At 48.2% G+C, this 15778-nt stretch overlaps 1 protein-coding gene across 1 annotated transcript in view; it reads right to left on the reverse strand.

Moving 5' to 3' along the window:
- fat4 (FAT atypical cadherin 4) overlaps nucleotides 1-10991 on the reverse strand; it is a 326374-nt gene extending 315383 nt beyond the window's left edge. Inside the window, exon 1 of the mRNA XM_078398435.1 lies at nucleotides 8781-10991. Coding sequence (XP_078254561.1) covers nucleotides 8781-10991 — 2211 coding nt within the window. The remainder of the gene's footprint in view (nucleotides 1-8780) is intronic.
- Between the last annotated feature and the right edge of the window lie 4787 nt (nucleotides 10992-15778).

Here is a 15778-nt window from a genome sequence, read left to right on the forward strand (position 1 = left end):
AGAAATGAAATAAGTGTTTTATACTAATTAAAAATATCTTGTCTGTTCTTTTTAGTCCCTTTACTAGACCAAGTGGACCCGTTGGGCCCAAACCTCTTCTGCATTGGTGCAGCACCCTCTCCTCCCCCCCCTCCCTCCAATTGTGTATCGTTTTGGCTGTAGTTCAGGAACAAACAAACAAACGAGAGTTTTAGTATATAGAAGATGAGTAACAACTTTCAGTAATATTGTCATGCACTCCTTCACCAAATTATTACAAGGCAAAATTGGCACAAGTCCTAGGGAGGTCAGCCAAGGTAAAGAAAGGGAGAGTTAAAAACGTGCAATAATACACAATAGAGGGAGTGAAAAATCAAAAAGACTTCAGCTGCATGTCCTCCAGACCACAAAAGCACCATTGAATATCAGAAACATAGAAAATAGGTAGAGTAGGCCATTCGGCCCTTCAGTCTGAAGTCATCTTCTTCTTCATCAGTCTGAAGAAGGTCTCAACCCGAAACGTCACCCATTCCTTCTACACATCAATCTGAAGAAGGGTCTCGACCTGAAACGTCACCCATTCCTTCTCTCCTAGATGCTGCCTGACCTGCTGAGTTACTCCAGCATTTTGTGATACCTTTGATTGAATATCAGACCATTGTCAGCATTACAATCATAGACCTCATTTCTGTGGGAGTTCTTTCTTCTAGTCACCAGCCCCATATGGTCTCTAAATCCCAGGAAATTCACTTTTATCACTTTCCTAAGATAAGAACAATTCAGACAAACCTATTGCCCCACTGAACATATTTCTTCCTACTTTGACTATCCCTTCTCCCTGGTCCAGTCTCCTCCAACATCCTTCCGTGCACTTATGAACCCCTCCTTGGTGACAGTTCCCAATGTCCTGGTCCCATGCAACATTACACATATCCATCTCTGACGTTTACAGCATATTAAAACAATATAATATACCACCCACAATATACAATATACCACCCACCCAGCTTCCTGAATGGACTCCATACGATTCTCTCAGTTCTTCTGTCTTCATCATATCAGCTCTTATAATGACCTTTATCCTCACAGATGCCTCTGATACATCTTTATTTTTCCCTTTCTGTCTCATTTAACCAAGCTCTTGACCATGTCTTGTCTATTTCCTGCAACTCTGCACTCATCTCCTCTCCTCTTGAGCATACAAACATAGAGGTAGACACAAAAAGCTCGAGTAACTCAGCGGGTCAGGCAGTATCTCAGGAGAGAAGGACTGGGTGACTTTTCGGGTCGAGACCCTTCTTCGGTCTGAAGAAGGGTCTCGAACTGAAACGTCACCCATTCCTTCTCTCCTGAGATGATGCCTGGCCCACCCCAACTTTTTGTGTCTACTTTCGATTTAAACCAGCATCTGCAGGTTTTTTTCCTATACAAACATAGAGGTCTCCTGATCATTTTTCACGCCAGCAGATTCTACATTTGATGGATCATCTTTCTTAATTTTCGTTTCTTTCAGAGATTCCACTACATGTCACATTCCACTGCCCTCCCTCCCACTTACAGCATTCTGAAGTGATCATGTCCTTTGCAACTCCCTGACTTGCTCTTCCATCTCCATTGATTATTTTGCTTCCCATGACATTTTCCCATACAAGCGCAAAAGATACAATAACTATCCTGTTACCTGCTCCCTTCCCAGTATCCCAAGAACTAAAAAGAGCTATCAAGTGAAGTTACAATTCATTTGTACTGAGTCATAGAGTCAAGCAGTCATAAACCACGGAAGCAGGCTCTTCAGCCCAACTTATTCAAGCTAACAAAGATGCCCTGTCTAGGTTAGTCCTGTTTGCCCACATTTGACCCATACCACTCTAAACCTTTCTTATTCATGTAACTGTCCAAGTATATTTTAAATGCTGCTATAGTACCTGTCTCAACAACCTCCTCTGGCAGCTCATTCCATATACCCACCACTCTCTGATTAAAAAAATTACCCCTCAGATTCCTATTAAATCCTGTACCTCTCACCTGAAAACTATGCCGTCTGGTTCTTGATTCTCTTACCCTGTGTAAAGACTCTGTGCATTTACCTTATCTATTCCTCTCATAATTTGATACACCTGCATAAGATCATCCCTCAGCTCTCAACACTCCAATGAATCGAAGTACCTGCCCAAAGTATTGCCCTGCCACGGCCAACTCCATAGCCCACCGGATCCTGGCCAATGGCCACTCCAAAGACGCGGACAAGAACCATACTCATTCTGTCAAACAGGAATCCACTAATCTTTGGAAAGCTCCAGGCGCTGATGGGCACTTGGCAGCACCCTTTTCCTCTGCAGAACTTTCTTCTGTCAACTCTCAACTGAAATGTGGAAAAGCTCAGGGTTCTGATAACATCCCCCCAGAATTCCTGAAACACTGCGGTCCTAAATGCCTGGCCTGGCTCCGTGTTTTACTCCTCTTGCCTCATTGGTCAGTCCATTCCGAAGATCTGGCGGAAAGCCACTGTCATTGCGCTACCAAAACCAAACAAGCCTGCGGACGACCCAAGGAACTATTGGCCCATCTCACTCCTCTGTGTCCCGTACAAGGTCCTCGAACGGCTTCTCCTGGCCCGGCTCGATCCAATCGTTGACCTTCAACTACCCGCTGAACAAGTCGGATTTCGGCATGGACACTGCACCACCCACCAAATAGTCAAGCTGACCAATGACATCGAAGACAGTTTTGAAAAGGGTCACAAGGCGGGCATCACACTGGTGGACCTCACCGCCGCTTATGATACTGTGTGGCACTAGGGCTTGATCTTGAAGCTCCTCCAAACCATCCCTGACCATCATTTAGTGCGGTTCCTTGCCAACATCCTTGCCAACCGCAGTTTTGTACTCAAGACCAGTGACGGACAATCTAGCCGACTGCGACGCCTAAGAAACGGAGTCCCCCAAGCCTCGGTACTGGCCCCCATGGTCTTCAATCTCTATATCAGCGAGCTGCCATGCACGACCTCGCGCCAATATGGATACGCAGATAACTTGGCCCTACTGCACTCGGACAAGAGTTGGTCAAATGTTGAGGATGTGCACTCGGCGGATATGGAACTTGTCGCAGGCTACCTTAAGACCTGGAGACTAAAACTGAGTATGGCAAAAACCACAAAGGCCTTTCACCTGAACAACACGCTCAACGCAAGCTAAACGTCACCCTCAATGGGTCACCCCTACCCTACAACCCATTTCCTACATATCTTGGGGTGAAACTAGATCGGCAGCTGACCTACAAGCTACACCTTGAAGCTCTCCGTGCTAAAGTCTCGGCACGGAACAACCTCCTGCATTGCTTGGCAGGATCGGCATGGGGCGCCAGGACATCTACTCTTCGAACCAGTGCTCTTGCACTCGTGTACAGCGCCACTGAGTACGCCGCCCCAGCATGGTGTCGCAGCGCTCATACCAGCAAGCTAGACGCCACCCTCAACGCCACCATGCGAATCATCACTGGCTGCCTACGCCCCACTCCGACAGATCTCCTGGCGGTGCTCGCAGGTATCGCACCCGCCAAGCTTCGCAGAGAGTTCTCCACTTATAGGCTGTTGTGCAAGGCCCCATCGGATGCCAAACATCCTTTGCACCACCTCGCCCAGGATTCACAGCAACTGGGACCTCAACGCCTGTCATCTCATCACCCTTTCTCCCATCATGCAGCGACCCTCTGTGGCTCCGGTTTCAACATACTAAGAGCATGGAGAACCAACTGGGAACTGACATCGCGACCTCCTCAATTCACTGTCGCACCGAACACCACAGCCCCACCCGGCTCAGACGTGCCCCGCAAAGAGTGGGTCGCCCTGAACCGGCTCCGCACAGGGGTCGGCCGGTTCAATGCCAACATGCATCGTTGGGGGTTGCGTTCATCAGCAGCCTGCGTGTGTGGAGCAGACCAGCAAACAGCGCAGTACGTCATTTTCGACTACACTGTCCTCCGTCCCCCTGGTGGAGGGGTAGACCTCACGGCCCTTGACAACAGCACATTGCACTGGCTACAGCACCTGGAGGGCGTTACATAATTTCTGCTGCCTCAAACGCAAGAAGAACTCCAATGAACTAGGTCCCAACCTGCTCAACCTTTCCCTATAGCCTGCATCTCACATCTTTTACATGTCTCTTTGTTTGCTTCAAATTGTGTGTGTAATCTGGAATGTCCAAATGCACTTGTTTCCCAAACGTCACCTATTCATGTTCTCCAGAGATCCGCACTTGTTTTACATTTATTTGACAACTATTGTAATAAATGTGTTCTGCTTTTCTCCATTAAAGCTATATCATACTAATTGGTTGAGCACCAGAAATGATATTATAAGGTTAATCTTTATAAAATTAATCAGGAGCTAAAATCTTCCAACGCTCTAAAATCACAAATTTCCTAAAATGTTACATTTATTATGTAAGAAAATAACTGCAGATGCTGGTATAAATCGAAGGTATTTATTCACAAAATGCTGGAGTAACTCAGCAAGTCAGGCAGCATCCCAGGAGAGAAGGAATGGGTGATGTTTCAGGTCGAGACCCTTCTTCAGACTTTTATTATGTCATCATTCTAAAGTTTAGTTTAGTTTAGAGATACTGCGCAGAAACAGGTCCTTCAGCCCACCGAGTCCATACCGACCAGCGATCCCCGCACATTGACACTATCGTACACACACTAGGGACAATTTACAACTATACCAAGCCAATTAGGCGACAAACCGGTACATCTTTGGGGTATGGGAGGAAACTGGAGATCCCAGAGAAAACCCACACAGGTCACAGGGAGAACATAGAAACTCCATACAGACAACACCCATGGTCAGGATTGAACCTGGGTCTCTGGCGCTGTAAGGCAGCAACTCTACCGTTGCACCACCCATTAATACAAGCTAGGATGCATTAACTACTTCTAATGATATGATATGACATTCAAGGAATTTGAACTATGAACGGAACAAGTGCTTTGCATAAACTACTAAACTCAAGAATTGAAAAAATACATTGAGTTGCAACTTGATTATTGGATTTCATGTTAATTGCAATGACATTTCAAATTATTTTGAATATATTTAATCAGATGATATCCAATGTTGATATTTTGCATGAGTCCCGAGTGTGGCATAAAAATATATATAAATTAGAAATAATGCATATTATCAACATTTATTTTTTGGTGGCATGAAAAGTCACAACGGTATTTCCTTTACCTATTCATGCAATCCTTTCTGAATAAGCAGGAAACATGTTCCCGATGCTGGGGGAGTCCCGAACCAGGGGCCACAGTTTAAGAATAAGGGGTAGGCCATTTAGAACAGAGATGAGGAAAAACTTTTTCACTCAGAGTTGTGAAGCTGTGGAATTCTCTGCCTCAGAAGGCAGTGGAGGCCAATTCTCTCGATGCTTTCTAGAGAGAGTTAGATAGAGCTCTTAATGATAGCGGAGTCAAGGGATATGGGGAGAAGGCAGGAACGGGGTACTAATTGTGCATGATCAGCCATGATCACGGTGAATGGCAGTGCTGGCTCGAAGGGCCGAATGGCCTCCTCCTGCACCTATTGTCTATTGTCTATAATAATGGACATCGCCTGCAGTTAATTGATGAAGATGTGCTGGATCCACAGACATCACTCCTATCCAGATGTTGGAAACTACATAAAGATCACCTATCCATTTTCTCCACAGATGCTGTCTGACCCGCTGAGTTATTCCTGCATTTTGTGTCTATCCTTAATAATTATATTAGTCTCAGCCAAGACAAGATCACCCCCATGTTTCAATTCAACCATGAGCCGACCAGCAGGTCAGGCCTTGGATTCAGGAACTCAGAGGAATATGAGGAATCATGTTTTTGTCCTTTCTCTACCACCACCACAGTTCCCGGCTAGCTCAGTGGGTAGAGCATGGGACTCTTAATCCCTGGGTCATGGAGGACCCCGACGTTGGACGTGAAATATTTATTTGGGCGAACTAGTGGTGCAGCGGTAGAGTTACTGCCTTATAGTGCCAGAGACCCGGTGCAATCCTGACTACAGGTCCTGTCTGTATGGACTGCGTACATTCTCGCTGTGACCGCATGGGGTTTCTCCGGGTGCTCCGGCTTCCTCCCACATTCCAAAGGCATGCTGGTTTGTAGGTTAATTGGCTTCTACAAATCATCCCTGGAGTGCAGGATGTGAAACTGGTATAATATAGAACTAACATATGGGTGATCATTGGTTGGTGTGAACTCAGTGGGCCAAAGGGCCTGCTTCCACACTGTATCTCAAAATTAAAAGTATATTGAGAATCAATTAAAATGTTTCCTGAAAATCAATATTTATTCATGCATTACTGAAATTGGAACAGCTGGGATCCTAACTGTTAAATCTGTCAAAATTAAGAACTTGTTTAACAGGGCTGTTTAACCACAACTTTATATTAAAAAATCCTGCATTGTAAAATTGACAGAACATCAAGCCTGGTCTATCATAATTAGATCCTGATGTGGATTCAGTATGGTGTGAAAATAAATCACAGTCCTATTTCAGTTTCTTATATGTGAAAAAAAGTTATCATCACCCTGGACTTTCAAGAGGTGCACTATGTTCTTTGTTTCTGAGTTATGATCCCTTGCCTGTGCTGAATTAACTAATCTCAGTTACCCAGAAGTTGAGGCAACTCAATTGGAAACAGTGGTCTAAATTTTACGCACGAAAAACATGGGCTGGGGGTCACGCCCATGGATAACTTACAAGAAATCTAAACCAGGAACTCTAAGTATCACGTAATGAAGGTAGGAAGAGTGGTAGGTGGACAATCTACTTCCAAGAATCAAACTGAACATTTAAATATTACAATGAGAGAGTAAATGTCTAGATAAGCACACTTGCAGCCCAGCAGAAGCAAGACGAAGGACCTACTCATTAAATACACAGACACACACACACACCCATAAAAACTTTGAATCTCCCATGCTGTCATCCCCATTTCAATCTTAAACCCTGCCTTTACATTCCTTTGCTGCTCCGTGATTAGGACTAGATACCTTGCCTGGCAAACCACTTCCACAACCTGAATTCTTTGCAAACAACCCCTCCAAAAAGACATTCCCCAGAATCTATACATCTTGACCTTGGTTCCATCTCTCTGATTCCACAATGATCTTCTGCCGAGCTGCATTGAAGTCTTTGACTTCTGGAAAGCTTCCCACCCAACATCCTCTCAAGGGCAGTACTTTACTTAAAGGACATCTGCAGTTAAAATCTCCCCTGGACAGATCACTATTCCAAGCCAACATTGCTCAAAACATAATCAAGATTATCCCTTTGGATTATGTGCCAGGGACCCATTATATTTGTGGGATTGCATTCTGGAAATAAAGGGGAAGAGGGGGAGAGTCTGATAAGCAGGGGAAAATATTAAATTACCACCAACTGTTTGCAATTTTTCAACGTTTCCTTAAATTTGGGGGCACCCAATGTTGTTCATTCTACATGCAAGGTGCTGATTGGAGAGCTTTCATTCTCAGTGGAAGGCATGGGAATCTCAGGCAAGTCATAACCAGGAAGCTATTTCCTGGCAAGTGGCCCAACATCAGCATTGGTGGCGGTCTGGATAGAGACTGTTGCTAAACATCTGAAGAAGGAATGACCAGTATGCATCATTTTGTTGATCTTAACTCTATTTGAATGTGAAGTTTTCTATTAATAAACATCCTGAAGGGAATAATGAAAAACAAAAGGTCATTGGTATAAAGGTCCAAGGATCCCTGAAGATGTTAGCATAGGTAAGATAAAGTGGAGAAGGCATATGGGATACTTACATTCGTTAGCGTGGGCATAAAATATTTAGGCCAGCACAATGGCACAGCTGGTGGAGTTGCTGCCTCATGGCACAAATACTTAGTTCAGTCCTGACCTTGGGTGCTACATGTGTGGAGTTTGCACTGTTGAGTTTTCTCTATGGATAAATGGGTTTCTCCTGGGTGTTCTGGTTTCCTCCAACATCCCAAAATATGCATGTTGGTAGGTCAATTGACCACTGTAATTTGCTCTAAGAGTGTAGGTGGGTGGTAGTTGATGAGAATTTGGGAAGATAAGAACAAAATATGGAATTAATGTGGAATTAATGTAAACGGTGGTTAGCGGGCCAATAGGGCTTTCTGTGCTGACTTAATGTTTATGTTAATATTGCTGCTTGTCGATAGCCAGGATCAATGATCCTTTGCCTAGGCTCATAAGGTCATTAAGATACCTCCCTACAAGTCAGAGATCCAGCCATCCAACCATCCAGTTTCTTGTGAAGGATTGAACACAAATGATAGATGAAAATATCACTGATAACAAAATTCATCACGAGGAACATAGCTCGGACATTATAGTTCCTTCAAAATGAGGTTGTTAACACAGAAGCCATCATTAATTTTCCAAGATCCTTCATCTCCAACCAGATCAATTTTTATCTCCAACTGAAGCAGTTGCTGGCACAACATGCAAGACGCGGTGCAAACTTCAATGCCCGATTAGCCAATCTCCACGGAAAATTGTGAAAAACTCATCTGCACATGCTCAAAAAGCATACCTTAAAAATGTGTTTGGAGCGCTTCCAAAAGTAGTGGGGGAGGAACAGCAGCTGTGGCAGCATGTGTCTGAAACAAGGCTTTTAACACCAGCCTGGGAGGATGTCAGCTCCTCCTCACCCTTCTACTTTGCAGTGCAAACACCATTAAGTCGTTATACTATTGTGAAATGCTTATTTGTGTTAGTTGCTGAGCTACGACAACAATAATCTAGGGTCTACCTGCAGTTGGTAAGCTGTCTTCTCCTCCCGGTCCAGCGACAGCCTGGTGGAGATGTCCCCTGTGTTGCGGTTGATGTGGAACCTGGACGTGTCCCCGGCGGTGATGGCGTAGTTGACGGTGCCGTTGCTGCCGAGGTCGGGGTCGGCGGCGGACACGGTGGTGATGTAGGTGGCGGGGGGCTCGTTCTCTTTAATGTTGGCGAAGTACTGGAGCGGGTAGAAGGTGGGGCTGTTGTCGTTGATGTCGAGCAGCGTGATGTCGACCCGGGCCAGCGAGGAGAGCGGGGGCTCGCCCTTGTCGCGGGCCTGGACCCGCAGCTCGTAGGCGGGCTGCAGCTCCCGGTCGAGCTCGGCCAGGCAGGTGAGGAGGCCGGAGAGCGGGTCGAGGCGGAAGAGCCGGCGGTAAGCGGGCGGCGTGTCTGGGGCCAGCAGGTAGCGCACGGTGCCGTTGGGGCCCAGGTCCTTGTCGATGGCGGTGAGTGCGGCGAGCGGGGTGCCGGGCGGAGAGTGCTCGGCCACGGCCGTGCGGTAGGAGGGCGGGGTGAAGGTGGGAGCCTGGTCGTTGACGTCGCTCACGGTGATGGCCAGGGTGGTGTAGGAGGTGCGCGGCTGTAGGCCCTGGTCGCTGGCGCTGATGTTGAGGCGGACCGAGCCGGCCGTCTCCCTGTCGAGGGCGGCGGCGCTGGTGATCAGGCCCGACTCCCGGCTGATGTTGAACCAGCCCAGCCGGTTGCCCGACACCACCGAGTAGCGCAGCTGGGCGTTGAGGCCCGAGTCGCCGTCGGTCGCCCTCAGGCCGCCGATGTAACTGCCCAGCGGCACGTCCTCGGCCACCTCCACCCGGTAGAGCGGCCTCTCGAAGGCGGGCGGGTGGTCGTTGATGTCGTTGATGAAGATGAGGAGGCTGGCCAGAGAGGAGCGGCCGAGCGGCAGGCCGTGGTCGCACACCGACACGCTCATGTTGTAGGCCGGGATACGCTCCCGGTCCAGGGCGCTGGCCACCTTGATCAGGCTCAGGCCCGGCACCGGCGACCTCTGCACCGAGAAGTGCATCTGCTCGTTGCCCGCCAAGATGGACACCGAGATGTTACCGTTGGCCGCCGAGTCGGCGTCGCTCACCGTCAGCAGAGCCACCACCGTGCCGATGGGGGCGTTCTCGTCCACGGCCGCGAAGCGGGAGTCGGCCGGCAGGTAGCGGAACCGAACCCGCGGGTCGTTGTCGTTGACGTCCAGCAGCCTGACCGTGGCCTCGGTGCGGCCGCTGAGGGACGGGCTGCCGCCGTCGCTGGCCCTGATCACCAGCGAGTACTCCTTCTTGGTCTCGTAGTCCAGCCGCTCCTTGACGGTCAGCACGCCGGTCAGCGGCTCCATGTGGAAGGGGCTGCCCTCGTCCACCGTGTACACCAGGTCGGCGTTGGCCCCCTGGTCCAGGTCGCCGGCAGTCACCTGCAGCACGCTGGAGCCCACCGCCACACTCTCGTCAACGCTGGCCTGGTAGTGAGCCTGAGAGAAGCTGGGCGAGTTGTCGTTGGTGTCCTGCACGGTGACATTCACCTGCATGTAGCCGAACCTCTTGGGCTGCCCACGGTCCTCCACCTCCACCAGCAGCTGGTAGAAAGGCGCCGTCTCTCGGTCCAGCCCGTCTGTGGACACCAGGTGGAGGAAGGCGCCCTCCCCGCTCGGGTTGACCGTGATGTCCAGGCGGAACCTGCCACCCTCGTTGCCCTGCACGATGCGGTAGGAGCGGTGATCCACCCCGTTGGAGCCGATGTCCGCGTCGGTGGCGGTGTCCAGGATCACCTGCCGGCCGCCGCTGGTGTCCTCCCTGAAACTCACCACGATGCCGGGCTCGGGGAAGACGGGCGTGTTGTCGTTGACATCCTGCACGACGATGCGTACCTCGGTCGGGTAGGTGGGCTGGCTGGACAGCACCACGATGTTGATCACGTCGCTGGGCAAAGTTTCGCGATCGATCACCGAGGTGGTGCAGATGACACCTGTGGTGGCGTTGATGGCGAACAACGCGTGGTTCTCGCTGAAGCGGTAGGTGAAGTCGGGCTTGGTGAGGATGGTGCCCACCAGGGTCTCTGGCGGCAGCTCCTCCTCGATCCGAAACACTTGGCGGAGTTGGTTGGACGCGGCATCCCAGCAGAAGCTCAGAAGCACCAGCAAGACGGCGAGCAAATTGCAGCTTCTACCTAACGGTACCATGGTAAAGTCAGCAGTGTTCTCAGCCCACCTTTCCAGCAAGATATCCCTCTTCCAAAATGCATCAAATCTAAACGAACCTAGGGTTAAATCCTGGAAAAGGCGCCGTTAGTGTACCTTGTAACGACCACCGTCTCCACCGAGTTCTAGTAAAGTTAAAAAAAGTAGTCAGTGTTTCTTCAATCGCTTCCCTCCAGAGGTTTTTCAACGCAGCTTCAGGCGTTTTCATAAAGTTTCTGCAAACTTTTTGTTCATACGCTCCAACTTTGTAATGCAGTTTTGTATTCCCCCTGTTATGTCTTGCCTTGCAGATTGCTATGGGAGAGAGTGTTCGCATACAGTTTCAGCGTACTGCCGCTTTCGCTCCGGCACTAATAAAGACATGACTCGCTTTGGTCATTCGCCGGGATCTTGCTTTTTTTTTCCACTCTCTCCCAACACAATCAAACTCCACGGCACAGGAAAGCCTCCGCCCGCCCCTCAATCTGCCGCTGCCGCTCTGACCATTGGTCCGTGCTCGCATCCCTGCGCTCCCCCCTCTTCCCAAATCGTACTCGTCCCCCTGCGGGCAATGCAGCAGTCAGTCACAATGAGTGGCGGCGGGTTCCCACCCCCAGGAAGGTAGGTTGAGCTAACATGTGTGATGTAAGGTGAGGGCCGAGAATGAGGAGAAAGGGGGCGTACCTAATGGGGCCGTGTGTTGGAACCGTTAGCTGGTTACAGGAATAACTTAAGGATTTAACTTAAGGATTTGCGGCTCTGGTTTATGTGGCAATGAGCTGTGGGCGACGTGTTTCACAGGGGGTGGTGACATTTTGAAAGTGAAAGTTCAATTCGCCACCATGCAGCAATGTCCGTTTTGGATTCTGCGCTTTTGATCAATTTTGTCATGTTTTGGTGAAGATCCTGGTAGATCGGGCGCTGAATGTGAGCCGGACCCGTTCCCGTGTTCCACATAGTTTTTCAAGAGAAGAATGTCAAGCTCCCAGCCTGAGTGGACCGATTGCAGCCATTCAATTAGATCTGCTTTCAGCTGTCACCTCTTCACCCACTTTGCTCGATAAATGACTCCCACTCTGGCTCATTTTAATCTTGCAAAATATACTTTTGCAAATAAGAGATAAAACACGTCCAACTCCTGTAGTAATAAGCGCGGGCTCGACACTGTTTTACAGAGGGCAAACGTTGACCACTGAAAACCATTTTGATCTAGTTAAAGCAACTTTCCGAAACTTAAAAGTATCATTTGGCCAAAAATATCCCGACGCGCTCGGTACAGCATTTCTCTCTGCTAATGAGGCAAATCCCAAACTGAGAATTGATCGTGAGCGATACAACAGTGTCCTCTAGTGTTTAATAGACGTCGATACCAGTATGTAACCATACATCGCATCAATCAATGTACGCAGTGTTGCATTTTCTTCAAGCCACGCAAGGCTTTTGCAAAAAGTTTTGATGTCGCTGATGCTCAGATAGAATGGACAATGAAAGGTATCTTGACACCTTTTTTTCAATGTTTACAATGAACTTGCATTTGACAAGGGCAGAATCCAATACTGCAGCGGAACACCCACTGTAGTAGGGGAGAGCGATTTTGCTTAATTTTACGGAAATCTCAATTTGATTTTTTTAAGAGCGTGAACCGAGGAGTGTGAGCATGACATGCCCCTCCCTGTCCGTGGCTATCCAGTCTTGGCCTCGGTACCACTTTCCTGCCTTCTCCGGGATCCCTTGATTAATTTTTGTTGAAATGACTGACACTCTTCCTTGGGTGTGTTCAATGGCCTTGCCCCCACTGTATGTGTATGTAGACAAATACACTTTTGAACTTCTAAGGCTGTAGGTAGAGAGCGTATTGATTAGTTGCACCCCAGACTGATTTGGCAATGGGAATACCCAGGAACAAAGTTTAGTTTAGAGATACAGTGTGGCAACATGCCCTTCGGCCCACCGTGTTCACACCGGCCAGCGATCCCTGCACATTAAAACTATCCTACACACACACACACAAGGATCAATGTATACTTACACCAGCCAATTAACCTACAAACTTATACGTCTTTGGAGATGTGGGAGGAAACTGAAGATCTTGGAGAAAACCCACGGGGAGAACGTACAAACTCCGACAGCACCCGTAGTCGGGATCGGACCCGGTCTCGGGTCTTGCAAGCGTTGTAAGGCAGCAACTCTACCACTGCGCCACCGTGCCGATTACAAAAATTGGTGAACAGTGCCTGGTCCATCACAGGTACTGATCTCCCCACCATCGAAGGGGTCTATAGGAGCGCTGCCTCAAAAAGGCAGCCAGTATCATCAGAAACACACACCACCCCAGCCATGCTCTCATTTCACTCCTGCCATCTGGAAGCAGATGCAGGAGTCTGAAAACTGACATTGAGGTTCAGGAGCAGCTTCTTCTCAACATCCAGAAGGCTATTGAACACTATGAACTCCAACTAAACTCCAATCTGCCTTGGTTGCACTAGGAACTTATGGGTTTGATTTGCTTTGCACTATATTAGGTGTTTTGTTTATTGTAATTTTTCTGTTTGTTTATTATGTCATCTATTGAGTACAATTTTTACAAACCTGTTGTGCTGCTGTTATTACAGATTTGTTTCTGTAATATGACAAGTGAACACTAGGAGCAAGGAACAGCAAATGCTGGTTTATAAAAAAGACACAAAGTGCTGGAATAACCCAGTCGGTCAGGCAGCATCCCTGGAGAACATGGATAGGTGATATTTCGGGTTGGGACCCTCCTCAGTCTCACAAAGGATCCTGACTGAAAACGTCACTGATCCATGTTTCCAGAGATGCTGCCTGAACACTTGAGTTGCTCCAGCACATTGTGAGTACTCTTGACTTTTATCTGGGTACAGAATTCCAGAGATTCAGACTGGTTCAGAAATCCCTCATTTCCAATGGAAATGGGTGAATTCTTGTTCTGAAAATTTGCCCCCTAGTTATAGATATACCAACTAGAGGATACGAGTTCTAGATACCACAAACTCGGGGTAACAAATTTTCAGTATTCTATCAATCTTACTCAAAACCTTGGAAGTCGCAGTAAGATCAGTTCTCATCCTTCTATATTCCAATGAATGCTACCTAAGTAATCTTGTACCAATCTCATGAATCTTCACTGTACCAAATCCAAAGCAAGCACATCTTCATGTGGTGTTTATGAGGCTTTTAGATAGGCACATAGATATAGACGGAAATGCATCATGTGCAGGGAGAGGGGATAGGTTTATCTTGGCATCATGTTTGGCAGAGATATTGTTGAAAAGTCTGTTCCTGCATTGTTCAAATCTATACCAAAGATACATATGGTGTCATCAGCCCTGGGTCACCAGTGACATAAAGCCCCTGCTCAACCAGAAGTAGAGGGCCTTCAGGAACGATGACAGGGCGGAGGTGAACCAGGTGCAGAAACATCTGAAGGTGATACTAAGACAGTGTAAGGACGACTACCGGAGGAAGCTGGAGCTGAAACTTTAGCAGAACAACATGAGTGATGTGTGGAGCGGTATGAAGAGCATTACAGGCTAGAAGATGACCAGTAACCTGGGGAGAGAAAAAATCAGGACTGGATCAACAAGCTAAACATGTTTTTTAATAGATTTGATGGAGGGGCCTTTGCCCCCCCCCCCCCCCCCTCGTAGACCTACAGACTCTCCCAATCCCCCTGGTATGCTTTCCCCCTGGTATGCTTTCTTTTTCGCATCTGACCATTATGGCTGAGCAGGTGAGGAAAGAGCCACGGGTCCGTATGGTGTCAGCCCTAGGGTACTCAAGAGTTGTGCCAGCCAGCATATCTTCAACCTTAGTCTGAGCCTGGAGATGGTTCCTGTGATGTGGAAGACATCCTGCCTGATTCCTATACCAAAGAGGACACATCCCAGCTCCTCCAATGCCTACAGACTGGTAGCGCTGACTTCACACATCATGAAGTCCTGGAGAGACTGGTGCTCCCTCACCTGCGACCCCTGGTTAAACCCTACTTGGACCCCCTGCAGTTCGCTTACCAAACAAAGATGGGGGCTGAGGACGCTATCATCCATCTGCTCCATCGTTCCTATGCTCACCTGGATAAGCCGGGAAGCACTGTGAGGAGTCATGTTTTCACTTCGCCAGTGCTTTTAACACCATCCGGCCTGCTCTGCTAGGGAGCACACAGACGAAGATGAGGGTGGATGTTCCATTGGTGTCCTGGATCACTAACTAACTGAGTGGACGACTCGACACTTCCTCAAGGGGTGAGGCTTATTATGAATAGGACAGTGTTTACCAGGGTCATTTTCTTCAGGAGATGGATCTATGTAGGAGGGTGTTTTGGGGAAGACATCAATTTTGTTAACAGCAATGGGCATTCTCTGACTGTTGTCCCTGAGTGTAAATTTGTCACCTTTCGTAGGGTTACTGCTGAGGAAGGTGAAGCTAGGGTCATTCCTCGCTTTTGCCTCAAGGCAGATGAAATTGGTGAAATACCAGAATGGAGGGAAGCAGTCACCCAGCTGTTGGCTTCGTCTTGGAAGATCTCCTTTTCTATGGTGTCCAAAAAGATCTCATCCTCTATAGAGAGCGCAAGTTTGTTGTCGTTGTCTGTCCGCTCAAACACTGAGTGTCCAAGGTGATCTTTGTCTGTTTTGCCTGTCAAGTCACCTTTGAAGGCATGATGAAACCCATGTTTGTCATCTCTGACGCTCAGCTTCTCCTTGAGATGGATGTGGTTTTCACACGGTATGAAGGTTGAAGGCCTGCCGTTCTCTAACACACTGGTTCTG

Source organism: Rhinoraja longicauda, chromosome 1, assembly GCF_053455715.1.
Source record: "Rhinoraja longicauda isolate Sanriku21f chromosome 1, sRhiLon1.1, whole genome shotgun sequence".
NCBI classification, from domain to species: domain Eukaryota; kingdom Metazoa; phylum Chordata; class Chondrichthyes; order Rajiformes; family Arhynchobatidae; genus Rhinoraja; species Rhinoraja longicauda.